Source organism: Saccostrea cucullata, unplaced genomic scaffold, assembly GCF_032062105.1.
Source record: "Saccostrea cucullata isolate Sc308-1 unplaced genomic scaffold, CSIRO_AGI_Scuc_v1 ctg641, whole genome shotgun sequence".
Taxonomy (NCBI): Eukaryota; Metazoa; Mollusca; class Bivalvia; order Ostreida; family Ostreidae; genus Saccostrea; species Saccostrea cuccullata.
This window is the reverse complement of record NW_026919593.1, coordinates 75,535-93,463: the sequence shown is the minus strand read 5'-3', so window position 1 is coordinate 93,463 and position 17,929 is coordinate 75,535. Positions and strand designations below refer to the sequence as shown.

At 36.3% G+C, this 17,929-nt stretch overlaps 1 protein-coding gene across 1 annotated transcript in view; it reads right to left on the bottom strand.

Moving 5' to 3' along the window:
- Positions 1-17,929, bottom strand: part of LOC134233956 (T-box transcription factor TBX10-like) — a 58,084-nt gene that overhangs the window by 3,889 nt on the left and 36,266 nt on the right. Inside the window, 3 exon segments of the mRNA XM_062716013.1 lie at positions 1,191-1,310; positions 1,805-2,004; positions 2,994-3,261. Coding sequence (XP_062571997.1) covers positions 1,191-1,310; positions 1,805-2,004; positions 2,994-3,261 — 588 coding nt within the window.

The window sequence follows — 17,929 nt, the reverse complement described above, 5'->3', positions numbered from 1 at the left end:
GTACTCCTACAAGTAAGAGCCTCGGTTAACGTCCCTACGCTCCTTATATACCTCGGACGCGGCGCCAAGTCAAAAGTATCTCGCCGTGAACCTCTAGCATGCTGGAGTACCATATAACGTTGACCAATAACGGCTTTGCTGTTCTTCAGAAAAAGATTTTTTAAAAAGATTTTTTCTATGCTAAACTTTTATACACTACTGTGTCCCTACCCTACCATCGGGGGTTATGATTTGAGCAAACTTGAATCTTCATCACCAGAGGATGCTTCTTTATGAGTTTCATCTTTCCTGGCCTAGTGTTTCTTGAGAAGAAATATTTTCCTATGTTAAACTTTGATACCCCATAGTGACCCAACCCTACCCCTTGGGGTCATCGTTTGAACAAAATTGAATCTTCACTTTCAGAGGATGCTTCTGCATGAGTTTCATCTTTCCGGGCCCAGAAAATCCTGAGAACAAGATATTTAATTAGAAGATTTTTCCTATGTATTCCTATGTTAAACTTTGATACCCCGTTGCGGTCCCATCCTACCTCTGGGGTCATGATTTGAATAAACTTGAATTTTCGCCAACGAAGGATGCTTCTACAATAGTTTAATCTTTCCTGGTCCAGTGGTTCTTGGGAAAAGAATTTTAGAAGATGCCATTTATTTTTCACTAATTTATAATTAGTGAATTTATAATTGGAAGAGGGCATGGTCCTTCATTTGAACAAATTTGAATCCCCTTAACCCAATGATACTTTGTGGCAAGTTTGGTTGAAATTAACCCAGTGGTTCCAGATAAGGAGATTAAACATTGTCGAACGTATAAAAGTATTAGTTAAGAAATTATTTCGTTGTACGTAAACTTTTGTATTTAGGAGTTCATTGTAGAAGTAAACGTTGGTACTTGGAAAGGATTATACGATACATGTGTCAACTAACTACCTAAATACATGATTGTACATAATTTTCAAAATACCAGGCCCCGTGACAATTAAACTGTGAGTAGACTTACATGTAAGTCAAAATTTTGATTCTGAATAACTTACGTTTTATTTAACATATGTTCTTAAAATTTCGCAGTTATGTATAATATTCAAATTCCAACAAATGATGCATTTTCAGTATCATTTTTTACAAGTTATATTGATTTGAAATTTTGACTTAAGTCTATTCTCAGTTTATGATCATTGGGCCTTAACTCACTGTGGAAAAGCTTGAATCTCTTTCCTGAGGTGATTATACACTGTGCTTTTCATGGAATCCTCAAGTGTCGTTAATCTTTGCTCCTTAGCATCCACACTTTCAAAGGCATGATTTTTTAGTCTTAAGTGAAAAATATGTTGAGGTTTAAATTCATTTTTTTAAATTATATACAATATTCCAGATGACATATCTAATATGTTTAAACTCTGAATAAAAAGAAATTGAGAATCTATCTTATCTGGTTAAGGTCATACGCAACGTAGTTTGAACTTTTCTGTCTTTCTCCATGGAGCTGAAGAGTTCTAATTCTTGGATGAACTGTGTGTTATATTTTAATTTCTACGTATGGTGTTGTACACTTATTCAAAAACAATTTTGAATAAAAGAAACATCTATAATATATGTTTTGTATTTCTTTTATATATATATTTTTTAATCATCCAAAAATTTTCATCAATTTTTATCTTTCAAAAACCCCTGGTAATGCATGGTGATTTTTTTGTCTATGAACATCTGGTGGCACTATAATCTGAAATTAAGAATATCTTGAAAAATTATCAGTAGGCAAGATACGTTGCGTATGTCCTTAATTTGAAGGAAAAATAAACAAGAACCTTTTCACAGGAAAACGGAATCCCTTTGAATAGGGATTACTGTTGATCTTGAGCTTCGTCACGTCTCTATTGTTGTAGGCGGTGACTGCTATGAAAGTTGTGGCTCGTATAGGAAATTCGACAACAGATATCTCATCATCTCTTTCATGTCTGACGATGGAAATACGTACCAAGTATTTTTGAAATGTATGCAGTGTAAACTGAAAAAAAAATTTAAATATGAAATTCTCATGCTTTCTACATATATTTCGACTTGAATAAACAAAATCCTTACTTACATGTTTGATTGATATACAATCACGGACTTTTGTATTTAAATGTTTAAATTGATGAATTCTCTAAAGCAGCATAAACATAGTTACATAGATATCATATAAAAAAAAATTAAATCCCATCCAAAAATTTTATCTTATCTGGCACCAGTATTTTTCAATAGTTTATTTTTTTGTTCTTGTTGGTTGTGAATTTCTCAAGTTATATTTCTTAACATATAGTTTTTCTTTAAAATTTCCTTAAAATTACGTCTCCACTGGGTCGCCCGTGTGGCGGAGTGGTTAGAGCGTCTGCTCTAGAGTTGCAAAGTAAGGAGTTGATCCTTACGTCGCGAGTTCGAATCCAACTGTGGGACGTTAAGATCGGTCTTTCGGAGAAGACCGTTTAAACCGAGGTCCCGTGTCTCAGAAGGTGCTGGCACGAAAAAGATCCCTCACTACCCAATGGCCCTGAATGCCGAGTAAAGAACAAAAGTTGTAGCTCTTGTAGCAAGTGGTGGCGTCTCCATACAAGTGAAAAATTCTCTCGAAAAATGAATGTGAAAGTGAAATTGAGCTGTGGAGATCTCATTTTGTACTAAACAAATGGCTTTATATTATAATATAACCAGGCAGAAGCAGTACTTATTTTATTTTTGTACAGAAAAGACAGTGTTCGTTCTTTTGGAAGGTTAAGGAAACCAGGTCACGACTTTCCATTCTTGTATCATCGGGGCTTTCACGTCTCTAACTGAATTCAGAGGTACATGTACTTCTTAATTCTATGGAGGAAGCGTTTGATTGGATAATTGAAAGGTCACTAGCAGAGGACCCTGACTGGGGTTTCATCAGATCCTTCTGTAGCGATCTATGTGAGCGGATCAAAGGATCTCATTTTTATCAGATTGACTTTTATCAGTATTGCAAAAATCACTCACCATTCCAGCCTTTGTGCCAGGTTTGTTCGACAGTTTTACTTTTTCGAAGGAAATCTTTCGAGTCATCCAGTCCGATCCAATCCGAGGAGAGTCTGGGTGCTTGAATGGATAATTCTTGAATTCTTCTTCTTTCTTCCCTATCGGAATCCATTTGTTGCTAAGAAACTTGAAGCTTTTATTGCTAGCTGGAATGATGTCAAAGATGACGTCATATAATCCAACAGGATCTACACCTCTCAAGGAGAACTCGATATATGGAAACATTCTCCTGAATATAAAAAAAAAACATCATTTAGAAATGAGTAAGAAGTGAATCAAATTCCTGCTTTAGGAAACATCTTCTTAAATATAAACATACATGTGAAATGAGAAAAAGTGAAACAAATTCTTTATTTAGCAAGTCAACAGAAAGTTTTCATAAAGGGTATTTCTCTCCGAGTTATTTCCCTTGACTGCCATCTTGGTAGTCAATCTGGTCATTTAGAAACCAGGGGCCCGTTATAAAGGACTATATTACGACTTGAGACCAAATTTAATTCGTCACATAAGTTTCTTAGTTAGTATTATGTCGAAAATTATTTTAATCTTTCTAAAAGGAATGTGGTATAAAGATAATTTCACACAAACAAATTTGAAAGACTATTATTTTTTTCAAAATATTACAATCTTAAGGTTTTTTTTTTGTAATGGTCGTAAAAATATGATGATAATAAGGTCATAATGAGGTTTGACGGCATGACCCTTGCTCCGCCCTGATTGATCCATATAAGGAAATAAAGCTCAAAATAACTATTTACCGATATATGCAAGAATTTGTAACAAAGGGAAATATTTTCATGTTTAAATAAATAATTATTACTGATTTTCTATAATATAGAATAGCATTTTTTTAAGATAATTCTATTTTTAATGTGCCGTTTGGCTCCATTCGGCTTCAGCCAAGTGATTGCACTCGATGACACAAAATGTTGTTTACATCTGAAAATTAACGTGGCGACATCAGCTGAGATATGCAGTGGATTGAAATGCAATAACCAGGCAATCTTTATAGGGATAAAATAAGAAACAAGGTATTGTTAATCAATTTTACGAGAATATGAGGACATTATTACAGAAAATAATGGGAGATTGAGACGATCTGCACCAGCTCCCTAAATCCATTACTGTACATTCAGTCACCACGGCCGAAATGTACGATCCTCTCCCATTCTGGGGAGAGCTATATGCGGACTCCGGACCGTGTCTTGAGACGATGATTCAGTCCAGGTATGTATGCGCATGTATGACAATATGTTTTATCAAAGATAAAAACACGAATGTGTACGTGTTCATTTAGATGTATTATCACAGTCAGTGAAAAACTCTGCGTTGTGAGTAACCCCCCCCCCCTTTCCATCCCCACACAAAGTAGCACACTTTTTATTAGAATTTTTAAAATGTAATTGTACCAAATATATACAGAGTTCTTGTCCGTAAGCTTATTTTCTTTGAGACAATATGTGTAGTAATGGGGATCAGCAGTAGTACAAATTTAAACTAAACTAAATTTGATATTTTCATTATTTCACAATGTTACTATGTTACTAAACATGTAACGTTGTCTTTCGGCATACAAACATACTACATAACATAAAAATTTTATCTGTATCGTAATGTTGAAAACATAAAACTTCCACTTTAGATCATTCTATGTTGTAAATAACTAGAATTTCTAAATTAGTGGGGTATAAAACATTTTTTTTTAAGTTTGATTACATGTCAAATCAATTAAATTCTGTAATTTATACATAATTATTTTTTTTTTTAAATTATATATAATATAATACTTTCTTTAGCTGTCAATACTTTCAGGCTTAAAGAATGGGTATGTATACTTCTGATGTATTTAACATTTTTTTAAGCATACATGTGTGATTTATATATTTTATCGGGAGGCCCGGATTCGATTCTCGTTCGCGGCGCCACGTCAGACCTAAGACGTAAACATAGGTAGTGAGTGTTCCTTCGCTAAACGCTCGGTATTAGAGGTGAAAGTCACGGGCCTTTCGGATATGACCTTAAGAATATAGGGTCCCCTGTCGCGGTAGGCGTTGGCAAGATAAAAAGAATCCTCACTACTCAATGGCCCTGAGTGCCAAGTATAGGAATAAATTTGACACCCTTCACCGGCATACGGTGACGTCTCCATCTGAGTGAAAAATTCTCTAGAGGGATGTTAAACAACAAACAATCAATCAATCATTTTGGTTAAGATGAAAGAATATTTTTTAATATTCTAATTAATTGTTCTTGTAAATGGCAGAGGTATTAATTTCCAAGTTCTAAAAGTTTTGTAACACAACTTTGTTTCAATTTCTTTTTAATATGAATAACAGAAATCCACTACGTTATACAGTATAGCATGATTTGTTTTGTCAAAAGTAATGCCATTTTGTTCTAGAATGTATATTAATTAGTAATTTCATAACATATTTATTGTGTTGCAGCTATTCCCAAAGAATTGGACCAATGGATTCATTCAGGCAGCAAGTTAATCCATCATTTAAGGAAAATTGTATGCTCCATATTGCTGCTATTAACCATACAATATTCCTGGCAAGATTATTGAATTGTTTTGATAATAAAATATAGCAGTATGCACATCTAAACACTGTCCTAAATATCTGCAAAGTTTGACGAAATTGTGTGCAGTGGTTTATGAGGAGTTGTGCTGACAAACTGTTTATCTCTATATTCAAGACCAAACCAAAAATCTAAGTTGAAAAGTGCGGAAATTCCCGGAAAAATTAGGGACTCGGAATTTCCTGGTAATATCACATCTACACAATATGTCCTAAATATCTGCAAATTTGACGAAATTGTGTGCAGCAGTTTATGGGGAGTTGCGCTGAGAAACTATTCATTTCTATATTCAAGATATGGCCAAAAATCTAAGTTGAAAAGTGCGGAAATTCCCGGAAATAAAATTAAGGATTCGGAATTTACTGGTAATATGCACATCTACACAACGAGTCCTAAATATCTGCAAATTTGACGAAATTGTATGCAGCAGTTTATAGGGAGTTTTGCTGACAAACTATTCATCTCTATATTCAAGATATGGCCAAAAATCTAAGATGAAAAATGCGGAAATTCCCGGAAAAAAAATTAGGGATTCGGAATTTCCTGGTAATATGCACATCTACACAATGAGTCCCAAATATCTGCAAATTTGACGAAATTCTGTGAAGCAGTTTATGGGGAGTTGTGCTGACAAACTATTCATCTCTATATTCAATATATTCAAGATATGGCCAAAAATCTAAGTTGAAAAGTGCGGAAACTCCCGGGAAAAATAAAGGAATTGGAATTTCCTGTTAATATGCACATCTACAAATTGTGTCCTAAATATTTGCAAAGTTTGACGAAATTGTGTGCTGCAGTTCATGAGGAGTTGTGCTGACAAACTGTTCATCTCTATATTCAAGATATGGCCAAAAATCTAAGCGTAAAAGTATGGACATTTCCGGAAAAAATTTGGGACTCGGAATTTCCTGGTAATATATGCACATCTACACATTGTGTCCTAAATATCTGCAAAGCTTTATGAAATTGTGTGCAGCAGTTTATGAGGAGTTTTGCTGACAAACTCTTCGGAATTTCCTGGTAATATATGCACATCTACACATTGTGTCCTAAGTTTCTGCAAAGCTTTCCGAAATTATGTGCAGCGGTTTATGAGGAGTTGCACTGACAAAAAAAAAAAACAGGACCGACGGACTGATTGACACTCTGGCTTACTGACTGACGGACGGGTCAAAAACATTATACCTCACGCAACTTGTTGCGTGGGTATAATAATGGTTTGCATACATGTATTTTCAGAATTAATCCATCCACAAGATCATAAAGAGATGGAAATAATTTGCACCTTCCTAGTATTCCTATTACAGTCTACCTTTTGAAAAGCTTTTTATGAAATAAATCTTCTAGATAAATAATACTTTGAATTTTTCATACGCATGTACTTCCTGTACAGGTTTTGAAAAGGCTATTCATATTTGAAAATCTGAACTTGCATATATTTTGTGTGCACGTGGTGGGTGCAAATGTCCATAAAGACCTTATTTCCAGCATGTACATTGTTTTGATATGTTTTTCAATAATAGAAACTAAAAAAGGGAGACTAAAGACTCGCCTTTATTGATTCAAAACATTTGATTTTGAAGGGAGGGGGGTGGATGGCAAGTTTTTTTTTTATTTTCAGGTCAATGAAGGACAGAATAATATTTATTTCTAGTAAGATGAAGGACAGATCATTTGCCTCTTCATTGAAAAATGTCTGACAAGAAAAAAGAAAACACACACACACACACAAACTCTAATTTGTGGGAATAGGAGCACTGGTCTGAGCCAGATTATTTATTTCTTATCCAGTGGAGGACATATTTATTTTCAACATTTTTGAGGACTTTTTATTTCCAAGATCTGACACCCCCCCCCCTCCCCTTTCAGAAAAAAGGTTGCCCCCTTAACAAATACAGGAATATACCTCTATGCTTTCCACGTAGTTCTTAAAAGTTTTAATAGGCTTATCATAATTAGGACCCGCCCACTCTCGTGTGGCATCCATTACCTACATAAGTTGGAAAGCGTCCAGACGGCCTAGCAAATAGCAATATTTGATTGATGAAAACCAATGTTGAGTTTTAGGTCACCCGAGTCACTCTGGTGACCTATAGCTATCTGTTTTCGCCCGAAGTCGTACGTCGTCTTTTGAACATTTATTGATAAATTTAGGTCTCGGCTTTTTGATATCATTGACAGGTGCTTTTTCAATTAAAATGGAACTCGTAAATTTACTCACCTGGTCATTGGTCATTTGCAAACTTCTTTTGTTAAAACACATTCTGATTGCATGCAAACTTCTTTTGTTAAAACACATTCTGATTGCACACACAAGTACTCTGAAGTTGACATCAAAAGATGCTTGAGTTTCTGATTGACACTATCTATGTGATTTTTGGAGACAAGGTCTTTAAACAATCTATTGGAATGGCCAAGGATACCAATTGCGCTCCGTTATTAGCAGACCTATTTTTATTTTCATATGAAACAGAATTTGTGCAGAATCTTATGCGTGAAAAGAAGATAACACTTGCTTTGGCCTTCAACTCAAAATTTAGATATGTCGACGACGTATTGTCAATTAACGATGGTAATAAATTTCCATTCCTATGTCGATACCATATATCCTACAGAGCTTGAGCTAAAAGATACCACAGAGTCTGACATATCAGTTTCATACTTGGATATTTTACTGAAAAAGACATTAATGGAAATCTAACAACCAAGCTAAATGATAAACGTGATGACTTTAACTTTTCTATCGTCAACTTCCCTCACTGATGCAGCAATAAACCTTCATCACCTACATACAGAGTTTATAGTTCTCGGTTGATTCAATAGGCAAGAGCATGCTCTACGTATGACCAATTTCTAAAACGAGGTGAATTATTGAAAAACAAGTTGATAAAACAAGAATATCAGAAGTCTCGTTTAAAGTCATCATTTTGTAAGTTCTACGGTCGATACAATAACCTTGTCAGCAAATACAATTTATCATTGAGTCAAATGCTGACTGAAGTTTTTCATACTAATTGTTAGTCAATTATTTATACACAGAATTCAAGCAATATTTTCCCGATCATGACAAGGAGCACACGGCAGGTGTGACCGGTCGGCAGGGGATGCTCACTCCTCCATGGCACCTGATCCCACCTCGAAATGTTTATATGTTACATGTAATATATATATTTTACGGCATCTATGAGTGAAGGAGAACAAAAAATTCTTAATGTCATGGTCCCCACTCTCTGGGGCAGGGGTGGGTCTTAAACCCCCAAAATTAAAGCTTCTTTAAAAATCTTCTTCTTTACTCCTGGACATCAAGCAGTCAAACTGTTGGCATGAATTTAATAAGCAATGAGTCCTCTACTTGGTCAGGTGGTTCTGTGAGGGGCTCCATTGATTATATCGTGAAAATGCATCAATTCTTTGAAAATCTCTTCTGCTCCTCGGTATTAAATAAACTAACTTAGTATATCGTTATAATGAGCAAGGGTGCCTCTTCCAAAACTATTTTCATAGCCCCTGGGTCAGGGTTCTGGTGTAAAGAGGGGTCTAGTGTTTGTATATTGAAAATACATTAATTCTTTGAAAATTTTCTCCTCTGCTCCTGGGTATTAAAAATGCATAGACACAGATTTGATGGTCATATATATAGGTCCCTTGAGTAAAATCAGGTGACCTATTGCTATCCGTTTTCGTCCGTCGTCGTTCGTCGTGCGTTAACATTTGAACATTTTCAGCTTCTTCTCTGAAACCACTTAACCAATTTTGAGAGGGACGTTAAACAATATATAATCAATCAACCAATGTTGGCATATAGCATCTATGGGTTAAGGAGAACAAAAATTATGAATTTCATGATCCCTGCCCCCCTGGGGGTTGGGCCAAAATCACTAAAATTAGTGGAATCTTTAAAAATCTTCTTCTTTACTCCTGGACATCAAGCAGTCAAACTGTTGGTATGATTGTAATCATCATCGAGTCCTCTACCAAAATTCTGAAATTCATGGCCCCAGGGTCAGGGGTTCTAGTACTAGTGCGGGGCTACATAGGTTATAAAGTGAAAATGCATTATTTCTTTGAAATTCTTCTTTTCTGCTCCTGGGCATTAAATAAACTAACCAAGTGCATAGTTGAGTTGAAAATGACTGTCTCTTCCAAATTTGTGAATTTCATGGCCCCAGGCTCAGGGGTTCTAGTGCTAGGGCGGGGCTAAATAGATTACATAGTGAAAATGAATAAATTCTTTGAAATTCTTCTCTGTTCGTGGACATTAATTAAATTAACCAAGTGCATAGTTATGTTGAAGAGTGTCTCTTCTAAAATTGTGAATTTCATGGCCCCAGGGTCAGGGGTTCTAGTGGCAGGGTTGGGCCATATAGATTATATAGTGAAAATGCATAAAATCTAGGAAATTCTTTTCATTAAATAAACTAACGAAGTGCATTGTTCTGCTGCCTCTTCCAAAATTGTTAATCTTATGGTCTCAGGATCAGTGGTTCTAATGGCAGGGCGGGACTATATAGATTATATAGTGAAAATGCATAAATTCTTTGAAAATCTTCTTCTCTGCTCCTGGGTATTAAATAAACTAACCAAGTGCATAGTTATGTTGAATAAGGCTGCCTCTTCCAAAACTGTGAATTTCATGCCCTTGGATGGGGGGTTCTGGTGTTAGGGTGGAAATATAGTGAAAATGCATCAATTCCTTAAAAGTCTTCTTTTCTGCACCTGGGTTTTAAACATTTTTTGTGTGAATTTGTTTGTTACTCTTACAAGGATGTACCTTTAAAATCAAAATGAGGTTATTTCTTGTGTGAACTTGTTATTCTCGCAAGGACGTACCTTAAACAAGCTACCGTATGCAATTCTAGCTGTATAGCAAAATGTACTGATTGTACTGGACCTGGTAAGCAGTAGTGTTTACTGACTTGTTATCCATGCATTTTGTGATTTTAGTAAAATTCTCAGTCAGGCTTGAACTTTCAAAAAGGCGTGGCAGTCTTGGCGCTACGTAATTAGCGTCTGTCAAATGGCGAATAGATTTTCATTGGTGAAGAAATTAATAACATCAAGAACTTGAAATTGTTTTTGACAACGATGAGACGACTTAAACTCCACCTCTTTGCCGGGCTATACAATGTTATTGGTTATTCGGTACACTCGTTGACATTTGCCCAAATTTCTCCATGTATATTTCAAAAGTGAATGAAAGCTGTGTAAATTTCAGATGCGTCGAGAATGCCACGCCTTACAGAACGTCCAAGCTTTACTGAGAATGTACTATTAGTCCCCTACCGGTGAAACCGGAGAGGTCTACAAGTTTTTGTCAAAGTATTTTGTAGTATAGTAAAAATTAATGACTATAATTGATTTATATTGAGTTCGAGGGCAACATGCATTTTATCGGACCCAAGAACCAAACTGTATGCTATGGAAAGCAAACGAGTTCAAAATTCCAACTCTGTAATTCTTAAAATGTACACAAGTAAACTTGAATTTGTAAATTGTAAATCATAATTTCATAATTTGTTAAATGTTCTCACACAATTTGTAAATTGTAAATTATCCAGCATAACTTGAAAAGTGTAAAATGTAAATGCAAGTTATGTCAATGATGACGTGTAATTCCTAGACTTGCGATTTGTCAACTTGTGAATTGTACTTTCGTGATTTGTAAATTATGCAAGGTTGCATTAATGCTAACCCTTTTAAGAAGAAAGGGGACGCTATAAGGGTGGCAAGTGATTTCTTTGCTAAACTATTTAATCATTTCCCCAATTCGTCCTACCATAAAAAATATAAAGAAAGGTTGATGAAATGTTTATATATTTATTTTATATCTGTCCTTAAGACTGTTTGTAAATAATATATAAGCAGTGATATACTCTAGTAAAAACTCCCAACCATCCTGAATAATTTTCGATTTTTTGACATTTTAAAAGCCTTTTCTGCAGTGTTACTGGCAGGAGGGGAGTTGGGGGTTGGAGAGGTCTGGACCCCTCGGATTTTCTTTCAGTTTTGAATTTTGTACAGTATAACAATCTAAAAATAACCTTGGAACCCCCTTCCAGGAGTTATAGTCCTATCGTAATTAAATAGAAGGGTAATATAAATATTTGAAACAGTTTACCAACGAGAAATGTCCATTCCCCCCCCCCCTCCACACACACACACACACACACACACACACACACACACACACACACACACGAAGAATAGGTATATTGCGTGTGCATGACTTTTTTAGTGGACATGAACCTCCCCCTTTCTTTATTTAAAAAAATTCTGGAACTCGACAATGTATTGAAAGACGAAGTGATTAAATGTGTTAAGTATTTTTATTCATTGAAACAGATGACTTTTTGTGTTTATAAATAATCATTCATATATTTTATAATATTTCGACATATTTAAGACTGACACACGACAGATAGAGAGAGAGGTAGGTGGTCCTCCTCTTTGCACCCCTCATTGAGTTTGTATACATTAATCAGATGATTCTATAGAGCCAAACACATCCCAAAAATTTGTGAAGAATTTTTTATTGGTTTTCATCGGCACATATAATTCATTCCATGCATCCCAATTAAGGCAAAATGAAATTCAGGAAAAGGCTTCATTGCCTTGGCCCCAACGATCACGTAAATACATAACGTGGGAAAATAATCTATTTTTCATGTATGTAGCATCGGTTTTGAAAGGGACACCGAGAAAAATAATTGGCATTTTATCTGAAATTCCAGGGGGAGGGGATATGGTTCTAACTTTTTCAAAAAAAAATTTTTCGATCCATAATTATGATGTGTTTTGGTACTTAAAACATTATGTTCTGGAAAAAGCGGGGGGGGGGGGGGGGGCTCCGATACTACGTGCCTGGTCTTTTCGCTACTTTAAAAAACTGAAAAAGCTTTCAGGTTCTACTCACCCTGCAGCTCTGCATCCGCAGATCTAGAAGGGGGTTGGGAGTGAGGACCCCCCTCCCCCACGTGCGGAATGTCCAGAGTTATTAAATGTACATGTATATACGTAGGCAAAAAGAAAACAACTTTGGAACCCCAACCCCCACATACACACACACACACACACACAAACCACCTACAAGAAATAGGCTTTTTCTGTTAGAAGAATTCCTGGTTTGGAATTTTTTTATTGGGGTATACCCCCCTCCTTTGGAAAAAAATCCTAGATCCGCGCCTGCCATCTGTATATACGAAGTGCGAAGCTTTGTGAGTTTCGATAAAGGAATTCTCCGTCCTGTTTAGGTCACCTGAGTCACTCAGGTGACCTATTGCTATCCGTTTTTGTCCGTCGTCGTGCGTCGTGTGTTAACATTTTTACATTTTCAGCTTCTTGTATGAAACCAGTCAAAATTTCAGCCAATTTTGGTACACAGCATCTGTGGGTGAAGGGGAACACAAATTATGAATTTTATGGTCCCCCCCCCCTGGGGCCTGAGGGATGGGGGCAAAACCACTAATGAATGAAATCTTTAAAAAATTCTTTACTCCTGGACATCAAGCAGTGAAACTGTTGGCATGCATGTAATGAGCATTGATTCCTCTACCAAAATTGTGAAATTCATGGCCCCGGGGTCAGGGGTTCTAGTGCGGGGCTATATAGATTATATAGTGAAAATGCATTATTTCTTTGGAAATCTTCTCTGCTTCTGGGTATTAAATAAACTAACTAAGTACATAGTCATGATGAGCAAGAGTGCCTCTACCAAAATTGTGAATTTTATGGCCCCAGGGTCAGTGGTTCTGCAACTAGGGCGGGGCTCTATTGATTATATAGTGAAAATGCATTAATTCTTTGAAAATCTTCTTCTCTGCTTCTTGGTATTAAATAAACTAAGTGCATAGTTATGATGAGCAAGAGTGCTTGAACCAAAATTGTGAATTTTATGGCCCCAGGGTCAGAGGTTCTGGTGTTAAGGCGGGGCTCCATTGATTACATAGTGAAAATGCATTAATTCTTGGAAAATCTTCTTCTCTGCTTTTGGGTATTAAATAAACTACCAAAGTGCATAGTTATGATGAGAAAGAGTGCTTCTACCAAAATTGCGAATTTTATGGCACCAGGGTCAGGGGTTCTGGTGTTAGGGTGGGGCTGTATTGATTATATAATGAGAATGCATGAATTCTTTGAAAATTTTCTTCTCTGCTCCTGGGTATTAAATAAACCAACTGAGTAAATAGTTAAAATGAGCAAGAGTGCCTCTACCAAAATTGTGAATTTTATGGCCCATGATTAGGAGTTCCGGTGTTAGGGCGGGGCTCCATTAATTAATTATGTAGTGAACATACATTAAATCTTTGAAAATCTTCTTCTCTGCTCCTGGGTAATAAGCAAATGAACTACCTAATATATAGTTATGGTGAGCAAGGCCCATCTTCCAGAATTGTGAATTTTAATGTCCTTGGGTAAGTGGTACCATAGAGGTGGGGCTCTTCTTACATACTGAAAATGAAATCTGCTCCTTTGTATTAATTCCAATTTTTGATAAGCAAGGGTGCGTTTTCAAAAATTGTGCAATGAGTGGACCTAGGGTTAGGGGTTCATGTGTGGTAGGGGCACTACTGATTATTGCTGAATATTACTGATTAGTTGAAATGCAGTTTTTGTTCCCCTACCCTGCCTATGGGTATAAAGTAACCAAACTAAGCAATTGCTAAGTGTATAGTTATGATTAGCAATGGTGCCTCTTTCAAAATTGTGAATGCCATAGCATCTAGCTTGAGACATGAACCAAATTTAATCATTTGAAAGTTGTTGCATGATGCTCAGGTGACCAATAAGGCCCATGGGCCTTTTGTTTTCTGTACCGTTTGAAGGCATAATATGCATGCATATTACAAAACTCAGTTGCAACTGGTTAAGGTTCTTGTTTTGTCCCCTGCTTGAAAAGTGGGGGATATTAATTTGGGTCTGACCGTCTTTCTGTCTGTCTGCACCGCTTTCGTTTCCACACGATATCTCGAGAACCCTTTACCTTTCGCAATGAAATTTTGCATAGCAACTCCCTATGGACTAAAGAACCCTCTTGATTTTGAGGTCAAAGGTCAAGGTCATTAATTCGTATATTCTGTCTGTTATAACATTTTTTTCCGCGCCATATCTCGAGAACCCTTTGAACTTTCGCAATGAAATTTTACATAACAATTCTCTGTGGCCTAAGGAAGACCCCTATTGATTTTGAGGTCAAGAAGGTCAAAGTTCAAGGTCGTAAATGTATTCATTGTGTTTGTGTGTAGCACTATCGTTTTCGGTCGATATTTCAAGATTTTGAGCTTTTGCAATGAATTTTACATCAAAACTCCCTAGGGCCTCTCTCACTCCTCTTTAAGTGTCCCACCCCGATTGTTTAATTAGTATTAAGTGTCGCTTGGCACTATTTTTATTCATCACTATTATTATTCATTTATTTTTATTCATGTGGAGAATTATTACGTATAATACAGGTTGTCGGCGGACATTTCATTCTTATTACATCTTTTAATCTTCTATACACATAATAAAGAATAAGCAATCGAATCTTTATATCCATATTGGCATATTTTATTTGCTTCAGTATACAGCTCCCCTCCCAATTTTTTCCCAACCTTACTTTTACTATAGGAAATGTTAATTGAAAGGTTGATTGCTACCCCCCCCCCCCACTGTACATTACAAGAAATTGATTTTCCCTGTTAATTGAAAGGTTGGTTGCCCCCCACTGTATATTACAATAAATTGATATCAGGGAAATGTAGCACTGAATGGAAAGAAGTTGGTCTCTACCCCAAATAACAGAGCTGCATATAGAATTAAGAGAAGAGAAATGCTTACGTGGTCAAATAAGAAAATTGAAAGAAAAATTGCAGTCAGTTGAATCTTAAGACTCAGAAATTCAGTGCCTTAAGATTAGAATTTTATGAATGAGTCTCATTTGAAGAGAGCTAAAAAAATGTTTACTTCACCAATTTTCAATTCTTCAGCAACCTTCGCTCAATTTTCTCAGAGTGCTGATAATGGGGACATTAAGTCTAAAGATCTTCATCAAAATCCAAGTGATGTACATGTACAATAAGTCAATAACTTATTTTCCCTTCAAATAATTATTGTCCTTTCTTTTATATATAGGGGCCTAACATGTTAATATCACAGGTACTTGTAGACAGGACCCCCCCCCCCCCCCCCCCATATTTAACCCCGGGGCATATTGGACATTATTTTCATTTATTACACTTATTCATCATGTGTAAAATAATATTTAAAAAATCGTATAAGCCCCCCGAAATTATCGATCCTCAAAAAAATACCCTTCTATACATTATAAGAGAGAAAGGTGTGTCGCTCCGGTGTGTTTATGTTGTACTCCCACTGGTCTTTCTGGGTTTAAAAACATGTTTTTCTTTCATTTCAACCTAAAATGTCGATTCACACTGTCTCTACATATATTTCTGTCTCAGTCCATGCTATCGCAGTGGCGGATTTAAGGGGGGGGGGGGGGCGCACCCCCCCTAAAATTGTCTACTTGGTAGACCTCATTTTTACCCTACAAAATCTCTAGAATCCAGGAGCTTCCAGGGGCTTCGCCCCATGGGCCCCCTCCAGGGCCTTGCCCTGGACCCACTGGGGGCCTCAAGGCGGCCCCCAGACCCCTTGCCTACTTTTGGCGCCCCCTCTAACTTCAATTCCTGGATCCGCGCCTGTATCGGATTGACTAGGCACCTCGTAAGAATCCCACAATTTCTCCTTAAACAGCATTCCAGTCAGAAAGTTGAAATTTCCTTAGGTAATCGCAGTGGTAGTGCCTAGAGAATGTTTCACTTATATATTAGAATAACGTCCGAGAGAGTTTTTGGCCTGACGTAATAATGGCAGCAACATTTTATCAATAATTCTGCAGGTTGTTGTACATACGCCACCTCTCAAACATTTCCACATAACAACATTCTTTTGAATGCCCAGCGTTCCATACGCAGCGCTTGTGTGTGTGTGTGTGTATTTTTAATGCACAATTGAACTTGTTGACAAATACTCATAATGCGACTTTTTGTTTTCTATTTATTATTATTTTTTTGGTAATTTTCACATAAAGCTATTTACAATAGAGCTTTATAAAGCTATATGGCTTAATTAAGATATTGTGCTGGACCAGATGAATATAGATCACGTTTGATTTTTAGCCGGGCTTATTTCTCAAAGAGCAATTGCCGGCTTATGTCATCCTGTTCAAGGCAGGAAGTCAACCCCATAGTCGCCATTTTAAAGTTACGTGCAAAAATATAGTTCTTACTCTCAACCACTTTTGAGATAATACAAACGTAGCTGCAGATCTGTAGCGTTATGGTTTTATATATTTGTCTTTGACCATAACGCTACAGATCCCGTAGTGCAAAAAAGGTGCAATTTACGGCGCAATATTTTTGGCGCTCTTTGGGGGAGAATTTCTCCACTTTCTAGCATTGGTCAATCAACTACCTTTCACTACCTAATTCTAGACACATTCTGTAGCCAATTTGTATAGTTTATCTACCTCCCAACCATTTATAGTTCTCTCTACAGGTAACAAACTCGCTGGAAGTGAATTTTCAGTAATCTAACAAATAATTTTGATCAAGCGAGTTTATCACTTGTAGGGACGATTATAAAGGTTTGGGAGATGGATAAAATATACAGATTAGTTAAATAATGTGTCTAGAATTAGGGCTTGAAAGGAAGTTGATTGAACGATGCTGGAAAATGGAGAAATTCTACCCAAAAGAGCGCAAAAAATATTGCGCCGTAAATTGCAACTTTTTTGCACCACGGTATCTGTAGCGTTATGGTCAAAGACAAATATATAAAACCATAACGCTACAGATCTGCAGCTAATACAAACGCTACATAAAGCAACAAAAATAAAACGAAGTTTTATCTATATAAATAAACATTAGTAGTAATGACTTTGAAAACTTCAATCCTAAGTCAAAGAACATAGTTTATTAGCGTAAGGATTTTTGATAATCAGTGTTATCGTAGTTCTCTACACATACGATATAAAGCAGGAGAGGGCACCAGACTGGCCTGTTTGTTTACAATCAGCTGCGGTGCCAGATTAATTCTGATTCTGACAAAATCGGACCGAAGTATTAGGACTGAAAAACTCACTGTCAGTGTCTAATCATTTATATTGATAGTTTTAAAATAATTTTTTCATCAGAATATAAACGTGATTCATGTAAGAAATTCATTCTACTCTGTAAATTAGCCCGGCTCTCTGTACTTCTTAGTACTTTGATTTGGTATACCTAACCAAGTAAAATGAGCTATTCTGATCAAAGCATTTGTGTGTGTCG